Genomic DNA, 15,206 nt, shown 5'->3' on the forward strand with positions numbered 1-15,206 from the left:
GGCACAGCAGGTGACGGGATGCCAGATGGTAGGACGGCAGGTGACGGGACACCTGGGGTGGTTGAGTTGGTTGAGTGTCCAGCTTTTGACTTTGGCTCAGGTCGTGATCAGGGTCGTGAGATCGAGCCCCCATTGGGCCCCACGCCAGCGGGGAGTCTGCTTGAGAGTCTCTCCCCCTGCCGTTACCCCACGCATGCGCTCTCTCAAATAAATCTTTATTTTTTATTTATTTTTAATTTTTTAAAAAATATTTTATCTATTTATTCATGGGAGACACAGAGAGAGAGAGAGAGAGGCAGAGACCCAGGCGGAGGGAGAAGCAGGCTCCATGCAGGGAGCCCGACGTGGGACTCGATCCCGGGACCCCAGGATCAGGCCCTGGCTGAAGGCGGCGCTAAGCCGCTGGGCCACCCGGGCGCCCTCAAATCTTTAAATAGAAACAAAGTCTCTCAGCAGCTGGGCTTCCTGAGGGAGCAGGCACGGACCGTGCCGCCCGGCCCTTCCGGGCCCTTCCTCAGCTCCCGCAGAACCGTCCCCACGAGGAGCACGTTTGCGGCCCCTCCCACGAGAAACGCACTAGCTGGGGCCGTTTCTGAACAGCCGCCGTCCACGCGAATCCTTCTCTGTTTTCAGCCCGAGCCCTGGGGATGCTGCCGGTCAGGCTGGCGTCTGGCATGTGCTTGGCGGCGGGACGCGAGCCCCGACCTTGGATTCTGGGGCACGTCCCGCAGAGCCTACCCGCCGGGAGGCGCGTCCTCCGGCTTGCTGCTGGCGACGCGGGCCGGGTGGGGCAGGTGATCCGGTCCCCTGGTGAGCCCCCTCCAGCGCCCGAGGCCCATGTCCGTGTGACCGCCCGCCGGCCTCTGTGCAAAGCGCTGTGCCAGCCCGCCCTGCACTGTGCGTATGGCATGTTGCACGCCCAGCCACACCTGGGCTTTGCATGTGAACTCGAGCATCGGAACGGGCACGGGACGAGAGTGGCACCTCCCCTCCTTCCTCGTGTGGCCTGGACCTTCCCACCCAGGCGGCCGCCCCGTCCCCGCTGATGGGCACCCTGACCAGTCCTGCCCCGCCATGAGCTTGGCTCCGAGGGCGCCCTGCGTGTCCAGGTGTCCGCATGGGGCCTCCTGCATGTAAATCTCTGCTCCGGAGATCTTGGCTTCTGCGGTGAAGATGTTCCCTGCACACAATCGCTTGCATGGATCCACAACAGCAGAGTGTGACTCCACGGAGCAGTGAGTGGGTGGCACAGGGCTCTTGTCACCTGAGCTCAGCCCTGCCTACTGTGGGTTAATGGTGGCCCCAGAACATATGGCCACGTCCTACCTACCCCTGCAACCTCAGGACGGGAACTCATTGGAAACGGGGTGTTTGCAGATGGGATGACGTGAGGGTCTGAGCTGAGCTCGTCCTGGACCAGGTGGCCCTATGTCCAACAACAGGGGTCCTTGCAAGAGACAGAAGAGGAGGCGCAGACGCAGAGGAGGAGCCCCATGAGGATGGAGGACAGGGGAGGGACGCGGCCTCCAGCTGGGGGACGCCTGGGGCCCCAGACGCCAGAAGAGCCCCCGCCCTGGATCTCAGCAGCCCTGCCTGCCCAGATCTCAGACGTCTGGTCTCCAGAGCCGAGATAGGCTAATCCCTTTGGTTTCGAACCAGTGGGTTTTGCGTCATTTGACATGGCATCCCTAGAAGATTTACGGGAGCCCCTGGGCGCCCCATGTCCAGGGCCTACAAAGTATTCGATGCGTGCAATGAGTAATCAATGCTAGTGATTAGCAAGCATATCAGTTCTGGACCCGTTTCCTTGATGATGGTGTGATGGAGGGAGGTGGGAGATGCGGCTATTTAGGGCTGTGGGCACAGCAGGGACAGGACTGAGCACAGAGCCAGCGCGTACCCTGAAGCTTGGTCATCCCCGTAATAGGATTAATGGGATTTTCTAGACTGATCCGCCTTTGGCTCGTGCTGGGCCTCCAGCAAGGAGCTTCTGGCAGCAGCACCGCGCGGCCGACCGCCCCACGACTTGCTAGCAGACCCACACTCTGTGCAGCTGGGACGACCGGGGGCTCTGTGCGCCAGCCGGGCGTGGGACAAGGATGAGTTCCCCGGAGGAACAGGCGTTCCGTCTGCTGACCGAGTACTCAAATGGTTTCATGGTCTCCCAGGTAGGAACGTGGGGAGAACGTTCCGCCGGAGCAGACGTGGATCCCGTGGGTGGGAGCTGGGCGAGGGCGATGGGGAGTGACGGCTTCATGGGTAGGGAGTGTCCTGTAGGGGTGGGTGGGGTGTCCTGCAAGGACGGGCAGGTGCCTTCTGGGCCGTGGGACAATGCTTACTGAAAGAGATTGAAATATTCAAGACTTTTTGTGGCTTTTTGTGTAATATGGGCGGTTGTCCATTAACACACTACAAAGCGAGGTGATGTGTTTGAAATAGAGGCGAGCCTGGGGGCCCACGGGCAACGTGGCGCGCTTCCGTATCTCATCCCTTCCCGTGGCTGAGTCCATATGATCCTGCGTGCACGCGGGACACACACGGGCCTCACGGTGTGTGATGCCACTTCTCCCAAACACGCGGAATAATGCAAATGCATGGACGCGGAAAGCAAAGTGGTGGTTCGCCAGGCCCCGGGGAGGGAGATGGGCAGCGACTGGTCGTTACGGACAGGCTCCCCTTTTAGGGGGAGGATGAGAATGTTCTGGAACCAGATAGAGGCGGTGGTTGCACAACGCAGTCAATGTGCCCAACACCCCCCGAGTTGTATTGTTTAAGACGCTTAATGCCGAACCTTCTGCTACGTGAATTTTTCGTCCTTAAAACCTTTGAGGCAAGCTGTAGTTAGATTTGAGGAGTCTATATTTGTGTATATTCCTTCATTTATGTCTTTAAAAAAATTGTTTTTTCAAGAAATTTTTATTTAAATCCGAGTTAGTTAACATAGAGTGTATTACCGGTTTCGGAGGTAGAGGTCAATGATTCATCGGTTGCATGCGACACCCGCGGCTCATCGCATCACGAGTCCTGCTTCATGCACGTCACCCACTTACCCCATCCCTCCACCCACCTCCCCTCACTCAGATAGAGTGAGAACACTCAGCCCTATTTGTTTCCTGGAGTTGAGAATCTCTTATAGTTTGTCTCCCTGGTCTGATTCCGTCTAGTTTGATTTTTCCCCTCGTCTTCCCCTGTGTTCATCTGTTGTGTTTCTTAAATTCCACGTAGGAGTGAGCTTGTGTGATAATTGCTTTTCTCTGATTGACCTATTTCTCTTCGCGTCAGGCCCTCTAGTTCCCCCCGGGACATTGCAAATGGGAAGATTCCATCCTTTGTGATGCCTGAGGAATATTCTGTTACCTACATAGACCACATCTTCTGCATCCATTCATCTGTTGATGGCCATTTTGGGCTCTTTGCACAGTCTGGCTATTGTGGACATGGCTGCTGTGAACGTTGGGGTGCAGGTGCCCCTTCCGTTCATGACATCTGTATCTTTGGGGTAAATACCTGATAGAACCACGGCTGGGTTGCAGGGTAGCTCTGTTTTCAACTTCTTGAGGAACCTCCATATTGGTTTCTAGACTGGCTACACCAGCTTGCATTAGATTTTACATTTTATTTAATTATTTTTAAAATAGATTTTATTTATTTCACAAAGAGAGAGAGAGAGAGCACAAACAGGGGGAGCATCAGAGGGAGACGGAGAAGCAGAGTCTTTGCTGAGCGGGGAGCCCGATGTGCGACTCGATTCCACAACTCTCAGTTCATGACCTGAGCCGAAGGCAGATGCTCAAACCACCAGGCCACCCAGGCGCCCCAATAAAATCTAGGCGCTCCTGTGTATGCGCATGCGTGTGTGGACGCAGGCGGCAGGACAGCGCTCACAGCTGCTGCACGAGGGGACGGTGTCCTGCTCTCATGAGACGGTGAGATTCTCCCTGGCTTTTGGGGGTGAAACTCGAATTTTGAGAACACTGAGCTTCACCATGTGGGAGCTGACCACCTGCCAGGCAGAGAGCTGCCCAACGGCCGCATTCGTTGTGGGGGAAGGTGCGGGATGGCAAGATGGGGGTGATGTGTGCAGCCAGTGGGGTCCGGCCCCCCCAGCACCGTGGCGCCCTGTGCATGTGGGTGGTATTTTGAGTGTCCTGCGGGGGATATTGTGACACACGAAGGTGCCTTGGCCTCCCTCGCTCACCGACTCACAGGTGTTGTACTACTGCCGCCGTGTGTGCTTGACTCATAATTGAAGCGGCTGCTGAGTTTGGGTGGAGGTCACTGACAACTGCCACAGAATGTGCTCCCCGCGTGAGCCCACGGATCCCCCAGATGGGGTCTGTAGGCCCCCTACGGTGGAACCCTTGCGATACGGAGAAAGAGCTTCCTTCCGCAAATTAGTTATAATAATTCGCAGCCTTCCTGTCGCTTGAAAGCATGACCTGCTTGTGCTCGCGAGATGCTTCCCGGGCAGCTGGGGCTGTTCGCCGTTGGCTCACCAAGCTGTCGGGTGCGTTATACATCCCAGCAGGACAGTCCGCTCAGGACACGGGGTGCTTTGTCACCTGGTTGTCACGCGTGTAAGAGAAGAGGATTGCACACAAACGTCACCAAATAAAGCGTAATACGGCCTGGAGAGCATAAAACTGGATACAACCGCGATAGAGTAATAGCTAATTTGACGTTGATAGAGTAAAGTTTAATATGACCTTGACAAAACTTAATATGACCTTGATAAGATAAACGTTAATACAATCTTGATAGAATAATACTTAACATGAACTTGATAGAGTAATACTTAATATGACGTTGATCAATAATACTTCTTAATATGACGTTGATGGAAAAAACTTAAAATGACATTGACAGAATCAATCCAATGTAACATGACCTTGACAGATTACTTAATACAACCTCGATAGAATAAATCCTAGTACAATTTTTTTTTGAACTTAATACAATTTTGATGGAATAATACTTACGACGACCTTGGTGGAATAATTCTTAACATGATGTTGATCGAATACTTAATATGACCTTGGTACAGTAAAACGTTAGACGACCTTGATAGAATAATACGACCTAGATAGAACAATACTTCATACGACCTTGACAGAATGAGTTAATAAAATCTTTTTGTTGTTGTTGTTTTAGACATTCCACTTAGTTTTTTGACAGAGAGAAGGAGAAAGAGCGAGAGCACAAGGCAGGGGGCGGGGACAGGGAGCCACCGATTCCCGCTGAGCAGGGAGCCCGACGCAGGACTCGATCCCAGGACCCCCGGGGTCACGACCTGAGCCGAAGGCAGACGCTTCACCAGCTGAGCCCCCAGGCGCCCCTATAAGATCTAGTTGCAATAGGAGGGCCCGCAGCTTGTCCAGGACCTAATGTGGCCCTAATAGGACTTTGCGTAGCTTCGCCTGCGTGAGAAATCATTCGCCGTGGATCCAACCGGAGTTCACACCATGTGGACACAATAAAGCTTGCAACCGCCCGAGTAGAGCAGACAGCTAACAGAACCGAGACAGGACGAGTTCCCGCCCCTCCTAGGGTCACACAGGAACCGCAGGGGACGGGATCCGGTCCCCATAGGACCAGAGTTGGCGCGGGCGCACAGAGCGGACGGACACAGCCTCCCCCAGACGCCGTGGGGCGGCACAGAGTCCTGTCCAGGCCATGTGGTGCACGAGAGGGAGCGTCCTCATGGGCTCTCAGGTGCGAGCCTGGCCCCAGGGAGCACAGGGAAATGTGGGTGGACATGTCTGGGCGTCACCGCTGGGTTGGGGGCGCTCGGGCTGCGGTGGGTGGAGAGCAGACAGGCAGCCGCACACCCCGCGGTGCCCAGGACGCACCACCTCAGGGAGCCATGTGGCCCCTGAGCACGGGATAAGGGGTGATAGGACCCCGGTCCACGGGATGAGAGTTTCCAGGATTCCAGTCCATGGAATGAGCACCACGAGGACCCACATCTATGGAAGGAGAGTCACCAGGACCCCCGTCCATGGAATGACAGTGACCAGGACCTCCGTCCATGGGATGGGAGTCATCAGGACCCTGGTCCATTGAATGAGAGGCACCAGGATCCCGTCCATGGAACGACAGTGACCAGAACCCCTGTCCATGGGATGAGAATCACCAGGACCCCCGTCCAGGGTATGAGAGTCACCTGGGCCCCCATCCATGGAACGACAGTGACCAGGACCCCCATCCAGGGGATGAGAAGCACCAGGACCCCCAACCACAGAACAACAGTGACCAGGACCCCCGTCCAGGGGCTGAGAGTCACCAGGACCCCTGTGCATGGAATGAGAGTGTCTAAGACCCCAGACCATGGAATGGGAGTTACTAGGACCCCCGTCCATGGAATGAGAGTGACTAGGACCATAGTCAGAGAATAAGAAGAGTTCAGGCAGTGTCACTCCTCACGGGCCCTGCCACCCCCACTGCCACGGCCCCCGTGGAGAGCATATTTACGCCTTTCCCATCCGCTCGGTGAGAAAGCAAAGGCCAACCTCCGTCATTAAGCAGGATGGAGGCGGGTCTTATTTTTATTTCTTTGTATTCACGTCCACGCACCTACTGCAGCGGTGCTGTCTCCACGGGGAGTGGGTGCCCCATGACCCTCTGCGCAGGTGGGACGTGAGTGTGTGCATCCGTGCTGGCCAATACCAGAGAGGTCGCCCCATCGAAAACCCTCCTGTGCAGGAGGAAAAACAATGCACTCATTCATCTGTCCTTTATCCCGTACGCGTCATCTCCGGGCAGGACCTGTCCAACTGTCTGGACAGATCCGGCACTAGCAGGCCGCACGTTTTAAGGGTCTGGCACCACCGTGTAGGGAACCTCACTGGCCTCTGAGCAGCAGCGCGTGTATTTCCCCGCTTGCAAAATTAAACCAAGGCCGGCCCCGAGTCTGGGTCCCCAGGTAATCACTGCGAGCAGGGAAGGGGCGGAGACTAGGGTCTTGAAACCTCACAAGGGTTTGCCGGTGGCTGTGTGTCCCTGTCCCTTGGCTGGTGTTGTCTTTGGGGACTGCAGGTTTCCCTCGGAGGCTGTTTCTTTACTGGAATGGTCCCCCGGCTGTTTCTTTGTCCGAAGTGATGCTGTTCCAGGCATGACAGAGGGCGGGGAGGGGGTTTAGTGAAGAGCTTCTAAACACAGACAGGGCGGGGGGCAAGCTGCAGGAACCCACACCTGCTCAGGACCCCCTTTCCCCAATGGCCAGCCCGCGAATGGCCTCGTGGGACCCTCCCTGTACTCTGCAGATAATCCCACCCCCCACCCCACCCCAGCCCACCCCACCCCCAGCCCTAGCTCTGACTCTCCCTGGGGACCAACCCAACCAGTAGATGGCATCGTTCCGGACGGCTGGTCAACCCCACAGCACGTGAGGCAGCAGAAACAGGCGCTTCCCGAGTGCACAGTGGAAGCACATTTCATTTCATTTCACTCTATTTTATTTATTTATTTATTTATTTATTTATTTATTTATTTATTTATTTATTTATTTTTAAATATTTTATTTATTTATTCATGATGGGAGGGGGGCAGAGACTCAGGCAGAGGGAGAAGCAGGCTCCATGCCAGGAGCCTGACGCGGGACTCCATCCCGAGACTCCAGGATCACGCCCCGGGCCAAAGGCAGGCACTGAACCACCGAGCCACCCAGGGATCCCCCTATTTTATTTTTCATTTGTTTTACTTGCTCTATTCCACTCTAAGATATTTGAGTATTTACTTGACTTTTATTTAAGCATTTTGTTTAAAATCAGAAAATTTCATATAAATTAAACATTTTAACTGGTTAAAGATTTAACTGGAAGATTTTATCTTTATTTTTAAAGATTCTTTATTTTTTGGGAATGCTTTATTGTTTTCTTTAAATAGACGTAACATCAAATTGACTATCGTCACCGTTTTTGAGTGCACAGCTCAGTGGCATTGAGCGCATTCACGTTGTTGTGCAACCACCTGCACCATCCACATCCAGAACTTTCTATTTTCCCCAATTTGAAGATTTGTCCCCATGAAACACGATCTCCCCGTTCCCCGACCCGCAGCCTTTGGCGCCACCGTCTACTCCCTGTCTCTATGGACGGGACTATTCTAGCGACCCCGTATATGTGGAATCACACATCCGTGTCTGATTTATGTCACTGATCGCCACGTCCTCAAGGTGTACCGACTCCGCTGTGTGCATGGACCATATTTTGCTCATCCATTCGTCCGTTGTTGGACGCCTGCTTCTTCCATGTTTGGCCACTGTGGATAATGCATCAGCGAACACGAGTGTACAAGTATCTCTTCCAGGGTCCACTTTCAATACTTTTGGGTCCACACCCAGAATTGGAATTTCTGGTTTTGTGGCCATTGTATGTTCGATTTTGTAAGGAACCGCCACAGTGTTTTCCACAGCAGTGCAGTGTCCCCTGAAAACGCACCCCTGAGTCCCCGTGGTGTGTGCTTCTACAAGTGGGGCTCCCAGGATGCTCAAAGCTGACCCGTTATTTCCGAGGTTCTGTTTGCTGCCTGTGAGCTGGGTGTGTTTGACCTTCTCGCCGAGGCCCCAGAGCCCCTGGGCGCGGCAGCGGTGGCTGCACGGCTGGGCACCAGCTCCCATGGGACAGAGCTCCTGCTGGACACCTGTGTGTCTCTGAAGCTACTTCAGGTAGAAACAAAAACAGGAAAAGGTAAGCATGTACACATTATGTAACTGAACGGGTGTGGCTGACTTTCAATAAAACTTTATTTACAAACACATGCGGTGGGCCAGGTGTGCTCCCCAGGCGGTACTTTGCCGACCTCATTCTAGGGACTCCACACGCTGGTGTGCACATCCGTACCCTCATGAAGTATTCAATGAGCAAGAAAAAATGGGGGAAAGAATCATAAGGGAGTAATTTTCAATCAGACTAAATTTATCCAGTTAAAGGGTTGCCCTCCCTTACGCTATTATATTCTCATCTTGGTGTTGAAATGGGCCTGGGGCTGCCCATCATCTGCCAGACTTTTGTTGAAAACGGTGAGTTGGAATCTAACGTGTCCTTTTGCATTTGTTTTCAGCTTTATATCAAAACACAGAGCTCTCCAGCACCTACCTGGTGAGGGCCAGCCCCAAGTGCCAGGGCAACATGCTGCGGTACCTGGCCAGGACGACGTACCTGTGCTGGGGTCACCTGACCCAGGCCGTGAGGTGGGCACAGCCTCAAAGGGGTGGATAGGACCCCTGGGCTCCCTGGGGGCTGGTTTCAGGGCAACTGTGCGGTTGAAGCACCAGGTTTCTTGTAGCATCAAACACAACCCCGCTAGATGTGGAACTCTGAGCAGACGTGAGAAGCCCCCTGGTGCTGGCCAATGGGATTCACATCATGCCAATCTGTCGAAGTAAGAAGTCCTGGTGTTTCACTGGTGTCCGGGGAAAGGGCCACGGGCTGAGGAGGCAAAGTAGGGAATCGTGATGGTTGTCCTCCCCGTAGCTGCTCTCGGGCTTCATGCTGTGGGTGCCTGGGGCGTCCTGGGCACTGCAGGGTGTGGAGCAGCATCTCTGGTCTCCTCCCACCATAGGCCATGGCACCCTCCCCAGCTGTGATAGTAAAAAAAGGTCCCCAGACATTGACAAGTGCCTTTTGAGAGCAGAATCCCAGAACCTGGGAACCACTGACATAGATGGATGGATACCTAGATGGTCAGGTAGGTAGGTAGGTAAATACATAGATAGATAGAGGGATGCATGGACGATAGTATAGGGATGGCTCAATGGGTGGAAGGATGATGGATGGATGGTTGGATGGATGGATGGATGGATGATGGATGGATGGACGGATTGGCAGGTGATAGATATAGGGATAGATGGATGATAGTATAGGGATGCCTCAATGGGTGGAAGGATGATGGATGGTTGGATGGATGGATGGATGGATGATGGATGGGTGGACGGATTGGCAGGTGATAGATATAGGGATAGATGGATGATAGTATAGGGATGGCTCAATGGGTGAAAGGATGATGGATGGTTGGATGGATGGTTGGATGGATGGATGGACAGATAGGTGAATGGACAGATGGATGGATGGACAGATTGGCAGGTGATAGATATAGGGATAGATGGATGATAGTATAGGGATGGCTCAATGGGTGGATGGATGGATGGACAAATGGATGGATGGATGAATGAGTGGATGGATGGTTAGATAAATGGATGAATGGATGGATGGACAGATAGGTGGATGATTGGTCGGTGATAGATATAAGGATGGATGGATGATAGTAAAGGGATGGCTTGATGGGTGGATGGATAGATGGATGGACAAATGGATGAGTGGATGGATGATGGATGGATGGATGGATGGACAGATAGGTGAATGGACGGATGGGTGGATGATTGGTCGGTGATAGATACAGGGATAGATGGATGATAATATAGGGATGGCCAGATGGATGAATGAATGGATGGATGGATAGATGGATGGATGGTTGGATGGACAGACAGGTGGATGGATGGTTGGATAATTTAAAGATAGATATAGGGATGGATCGATGATTGATAGACGATAGATACACGGGTACATAGGCAGAGGGCTGGGGGGCTAGAGGTGCTAGATGGGTGCTAGGTAGAGAGATGGATAGAGGAGAGATAAGGACGGGTGGGAGGGTGCTAGGAGGGTAGGTAGGTAGCTCGATAAGAGCCAGCACTACTGGATGTTAGTGCACAGTGGATGGTAGATACTAACACCTGCGGGGAGCTCCTCATAGGTCTTAGGAGACATACATAAAGAGTAGATGTCGGCAGATAGAGCTAGATGACAGGTACTGACAGGTATCGATAGGAGCGCGGCAGGGCCCCTCCTGCTCCCAGGTTCCGGCTCCAGGTCCTCCGGGCCTCAGTGTCCGCTGGCCGCACATCACCTTCAGACCTCGTCAGACCGTCTTTAGGTCATCCTCCTTCCTTGCTCACACGGGGCAGAGCCCGGTTGCACGTCCAGCCTGCGGCTCTGAACACCTCCAAGGGGGGCCGTGCGTGCGTTTGGTGACCGAGTCCCGTCCCCTGCCCATTCTGTCTGTGACGGGAGGGGAGGCTGTGCGACCCCGCGTGCCCACTGGCGCTCCCTGGCCGCGTCAGATCCGGGGTGACCGCGTGGCGCCCGTTTGCAGGGACGGCAGGAACCAGTATCTGGAGGCATTCGGGGTTCCCTCCGACCAGCTCTTCAGCGCAATCTACAGGTAACACGGGTGTCCGCGCTTGCAATGGACGTGGGGGGCAGGGGGCGTGGCTAAGGAAATGGGTCTAAACGGAGCAAAACAGAGGGAAGGTGATATTTAAGATGATGAAGAAGAAGAAAAACCCCCACAGCAGATGTGTTTGTGTTGCAGCCACATGCCAGGTGTCCCGGCGGGGTGGGCTTCGGGGTCCCGAGGGTGGTGGAGCTGGGGCTCCCCACATCCTGAAGCAGGTCACCGTGCAGGCCTTCCCCACCGTGCCCGCGGCTCACAACCCCCCGCCCCCCACGTCGTGGGGTGCGGTGAACACCTGTGCTGTCGCGTGCAGGTCCGAGGACGAGCGGCTGCAGTTCATGCGAGGCCTGCAGGACGTCTGGAGCGTCAGCGGGAGGCCTGTGCTGGGCGCCTTCGACCTGTCCCCGTTCCCGCTCATCTGCGACGTCGGGGGTGAGCCACTGCCCTGCACCCCGGAGCAGGGTCTCAGGGCTGGTGACCTCGGCGCCCCGGGGGGCGAGGGTCGAAACACGACGTAAAGGCCCCCACTTAGCATCGGGGGCCAAGCATCCCCTCCGCGTCCCACAGGGCGCAGGGTCTGCAGCCCCTCCGTGGCTGCGGTGCACCCCGGGGTGGTTCGGAGCCTGTGCATCACGGCGGGATGGAGGTGTAGACGCTGGCATCGCTCAGTGTGACACGCTCTTGCGCTGACCGCCCCATACAGCATGACGCCTGTTAAGCTGCGATTCAGGGGCTTGCCCGGGCGCGCGCTCTGGTCGGGACCCTCCCCACCTGGGCGTGGCCCCCACAACGGGCTTGCGGGTCTGGACGGAGCCTCCCCGGTGTGGACGCGCTGGGAGTCGCATCCACGGGGCCCACAGGCCTGGGTGTGCAGCTCCGAGGGGCTCACACCCTTGGTTGACACCTGGGCGGCCTCCCCCACTGTCACCGGGCAGCAGGGCGCCACGATGGGGAGACTCCGCGTGCTTGACGCCAAAGGGACCGCCGTGCCTGGCGTGCCGCGTGACTTTGCACGGTTTCTGTGGTCTCCGCGCCGCCCAATCCTTGGGTCAGGGGCAGTCCCCGTGGTGCCCCAATGCGTGTCCGCGTGGGAGTCACGCAGGACGCACTCATGGCTAGATGGGTGGGTGGGCCCAGCCGGGAAGATTCGGTGATTCGGGGGCTCCTGGATGACCTTGTGGCCGTCAACACCTGCTGGGGTGCACGTCGCTCGCATTTCCCGTCTGCCTGTCACCTTCCGTGTGCGTTTCCAGGCTGTTCTGGGGCTCTGGCCAAGGAGTGCACGTCTCTGTACCCCGCGTGCCGGGTCGCCGTTTTCGACACGCCCGAAGTGGTGCAGACGGCAGAGAAGCACTTCTCATTCCCGGAGGCAGCGCGGATCAGCTTCTGTGCAGGTGGGCTCCGCCGAGCTCTGCGCATGCACACGGAAACGCACGTGTGCTCCCCCCTGGGGGAGAGCTCATGGAGAGCGCCTGACCCCGGTACCCCAGACCTGGCTTCTGGGGGTCGTCATCGGGCGTCTTGCAGGGGACGGTCACACCTGTTTATGTGCTTCATCCAGAGGTGGAAGGAATAAACCGACTTCAGAGGTTGGGGGGGCAGGGGACGCAGTAGGTCACTTTGCCATGGCACAGCTGAGCTGGGATTTTGGTGACTTTGCGGTGGGTCACGAAGGGAAGGCCGGGGAAGGTGCAGCTGTGTGCGTCCCCACGGCTGGATGCTCTCCTTCACCTGCTGCGCACAAACACACGGCCCACCGAATGCGGCCCCCGGGCCAAATTTGCCGACCCCTGTGTTTGGTCACTGAACGGAAGAGAAGCAGTCTGGAGGCCCCCCCCACCGTTCCCCCTTTCCCGCCCTGGGTCGTGGGGCGATGTCTGTAGGGTCCGCATTTCCCGGGGGCCTCAGCACGAGGCAGGGTGGTGCCCTGGCCCGGATGGCCTCCCACACACACTCCTCCCCAACTCCTCTGAGTTTGCAGAGTTTGGACAACATACAGCTGCCCGGTCCACCCTGTGTGAGGCTGGGTCACGCTTTTTCCAAAATCGGTACTTCTTGCAGGAAAAATGTTACAAGTGTCGAGTCTGACAGCACGTACGCATGGAAGCTCTTCCTTGGCCATGTTGGTTTGTTTGTTTCCCAGCCCGGAAAACACATATTGACTGTTGGTCTAGTTCAGCTCCTCACACGGGAGCTGCTGACCGATGGCCCGGGGTGTCCGGAAATCCCCGGCGTACACGGCCCTTTATTTGCAACCTCAGGAAAGGAGATGAAAATAAACTAAGAAAAAAGTAAAACCATTTTCCAGATCGAGAAGGACGGAAAGAGCCCCCGGACACCGTTCAGAAGCTTCTTGTCCTCCTTGAGGCTTCCCTTTGTTCAGGGCCAGGTCTTCAAGTCACAGCTGGGATGGCCTGGGGGCAGCTCGACACACCTAGGTGACTGTTGCACGCGGGATTGAGCTGCGCGCTGACCCCAGGGCCCCGGCCTGTGTTATAGGAGATTTCTTTAAAGACCCGCTTCCGGAGGCGGATCTGTACATCCTGGCGAGGGTCCTGCACGACTGGACGGATGAGCGGTGCTCACGCCTGCTGGCGAGGATCCATGGTGCCTGCAAACCAGGTAGGTCGGGGCGCTGCGTGTCCATATGGGCTTGTGAGTGCTTTCAGCGCGGGATCGTGCCAGAGGCTCATTTGCACGCCTGAATGCGGGTCACAGGCAAGTGTGCCCGTGCTCCCAGCTGGCTTCCCTTCTGGGTCAGTAACGAAAACCAAGCGGCATTCGCACCCGTTCTGTATCGAATCCGAGTTAAAGGTGCAGAAAGCTGAAGGCTCCCGCGGTGCACGCCCCGCCTGCTCCACCCTGCTTCTGGCCGGGGCCGGGGCGGGGTGCGGGTCAGCTTGGGCCCATTCCGCAGCTGGGGCCGGGAGGTGGAGCGGGGCTCCTGGGGCGGCCTCCCCCTGGCTCCCGGGCGCTGTCCGTCCCGTCCCAGGCGGCGGCGTCCTGGTCATTGAGAGCCTCCTGGCCGCGGACGGCCGGGGCCCGCTGACGGCGCAGCTCTACTCGCTGAACATGCTGGTGCAGACGGAGGGCCGCGAGCGGACCCCCGCCCAGTACCGCGCGCTCCTGGCTGCCGCCGGCTTCCGCCACGTCCAGTGCAGGAGAACCGGGGGCCTGTACGACGCCATCCTGGCCATGCGCTAGTCCCCACGGCTCCGCCCCACAGGCACCCTCGCCAGCACACGGGGCTCTCCGCAGCGACCGCGGTCCGGGGCGTCAGCGACGGAGTGGGGGGCTCTGCTAACTGTCGTCCTCTGCCCTTCGCTCTGGGGTTTGTCTTGTTTCCCTTCTGCTCCATGTTCTACGCTGTTCTGTTCCTCTCTGTCCTCTGCTGTTCCACTCTATTCTGTCCTATTCTACTCTATTCCATTCTGTCCGATTCTATTCTTTCTATTCTGTTCCATTCCATTCCATTCTACTCTATTCTGTTTTATTCTATTTGGTTCAATTCTTCTCTATTCTATTCTGTTTTATTCTACTCTATTCTGTTCGATTCTGTTCTTTCTATTCTATTCTATTCAGTTCAGTTCGATTCTACTCTATTCTGTTCTGTTTTATTCTCTATTCTGTTTGATTCTATTCTGTTCTATTTGACCCTATTCTGTCCTATTCTACTATATTCTATTCTGTTTGATTCTATTCTTTCTATTCCATTCTATTCTATTCCATTCCATTCCATTCCATTCCATTCCATTCTATTCTATTCTATTCTATTCTATTCTATTCTATTCTATTCTATTCTATTCTATTCTATTCAGCTCAATTATTCTCTATTCTATTCTGTTTTATTCTACTCTATTCTGTTTGATTCTATTCTTTCTATTCTATTCTATTCTTCTATTCTATTCTATTCAGTTCAGTTCGATTCTACTCTATTCTGTTCTGTTTTATTCTGTATTCTGTTTGATTCTATTCTG

General features: G+C 55.3%; 1 protein-coding gene across 1 annotated transcript; it reads left to right on the forward strand.

The window, feature by feature from the left end:
* The first annotated feature begins 855 nt into the window (after positions 1-855).
* Positions 856-14,936, forward strand: ASMT (acetylserotonin O-methyltransferase). Its single transcript, XM_049107622.1, has 8 exons — positions 856-2,168; positions 8,513-8,687; positions 9,061-9,190; positions 11,149-11,217; positions 11,543-11,661; positions 12,483-12,623; positions 13,729-13,851; positions 14,222-14,936. Exons 1-8 carry the CDS (start codon positions 2,100-2,102, stop codon positions 14,431-14,433), a joined length of 1,038 nt encoding a protein of 345 aa, XP_048963579.1. The 5' UTR covers positions 856-2,099; the 3' UTR covers positions 14,434-14,936.
* Positions 14,937-15,206: the final 270 nt, after the last annotated feature.

This window comes from Canis lupus, chromosome X (assembly GCF_003254725.2).
Source record: "Canis lupus dingo isolate Sandy chromosome X, ASM325472v2, whole genome shotgun sequence".
NCBI classification, from domain to species: domain Eukaryota; kingdom Metazoa; phylum Chordata; class Mammalia; order Carnivora; family Canidae; genus Canis; species Canis lupus.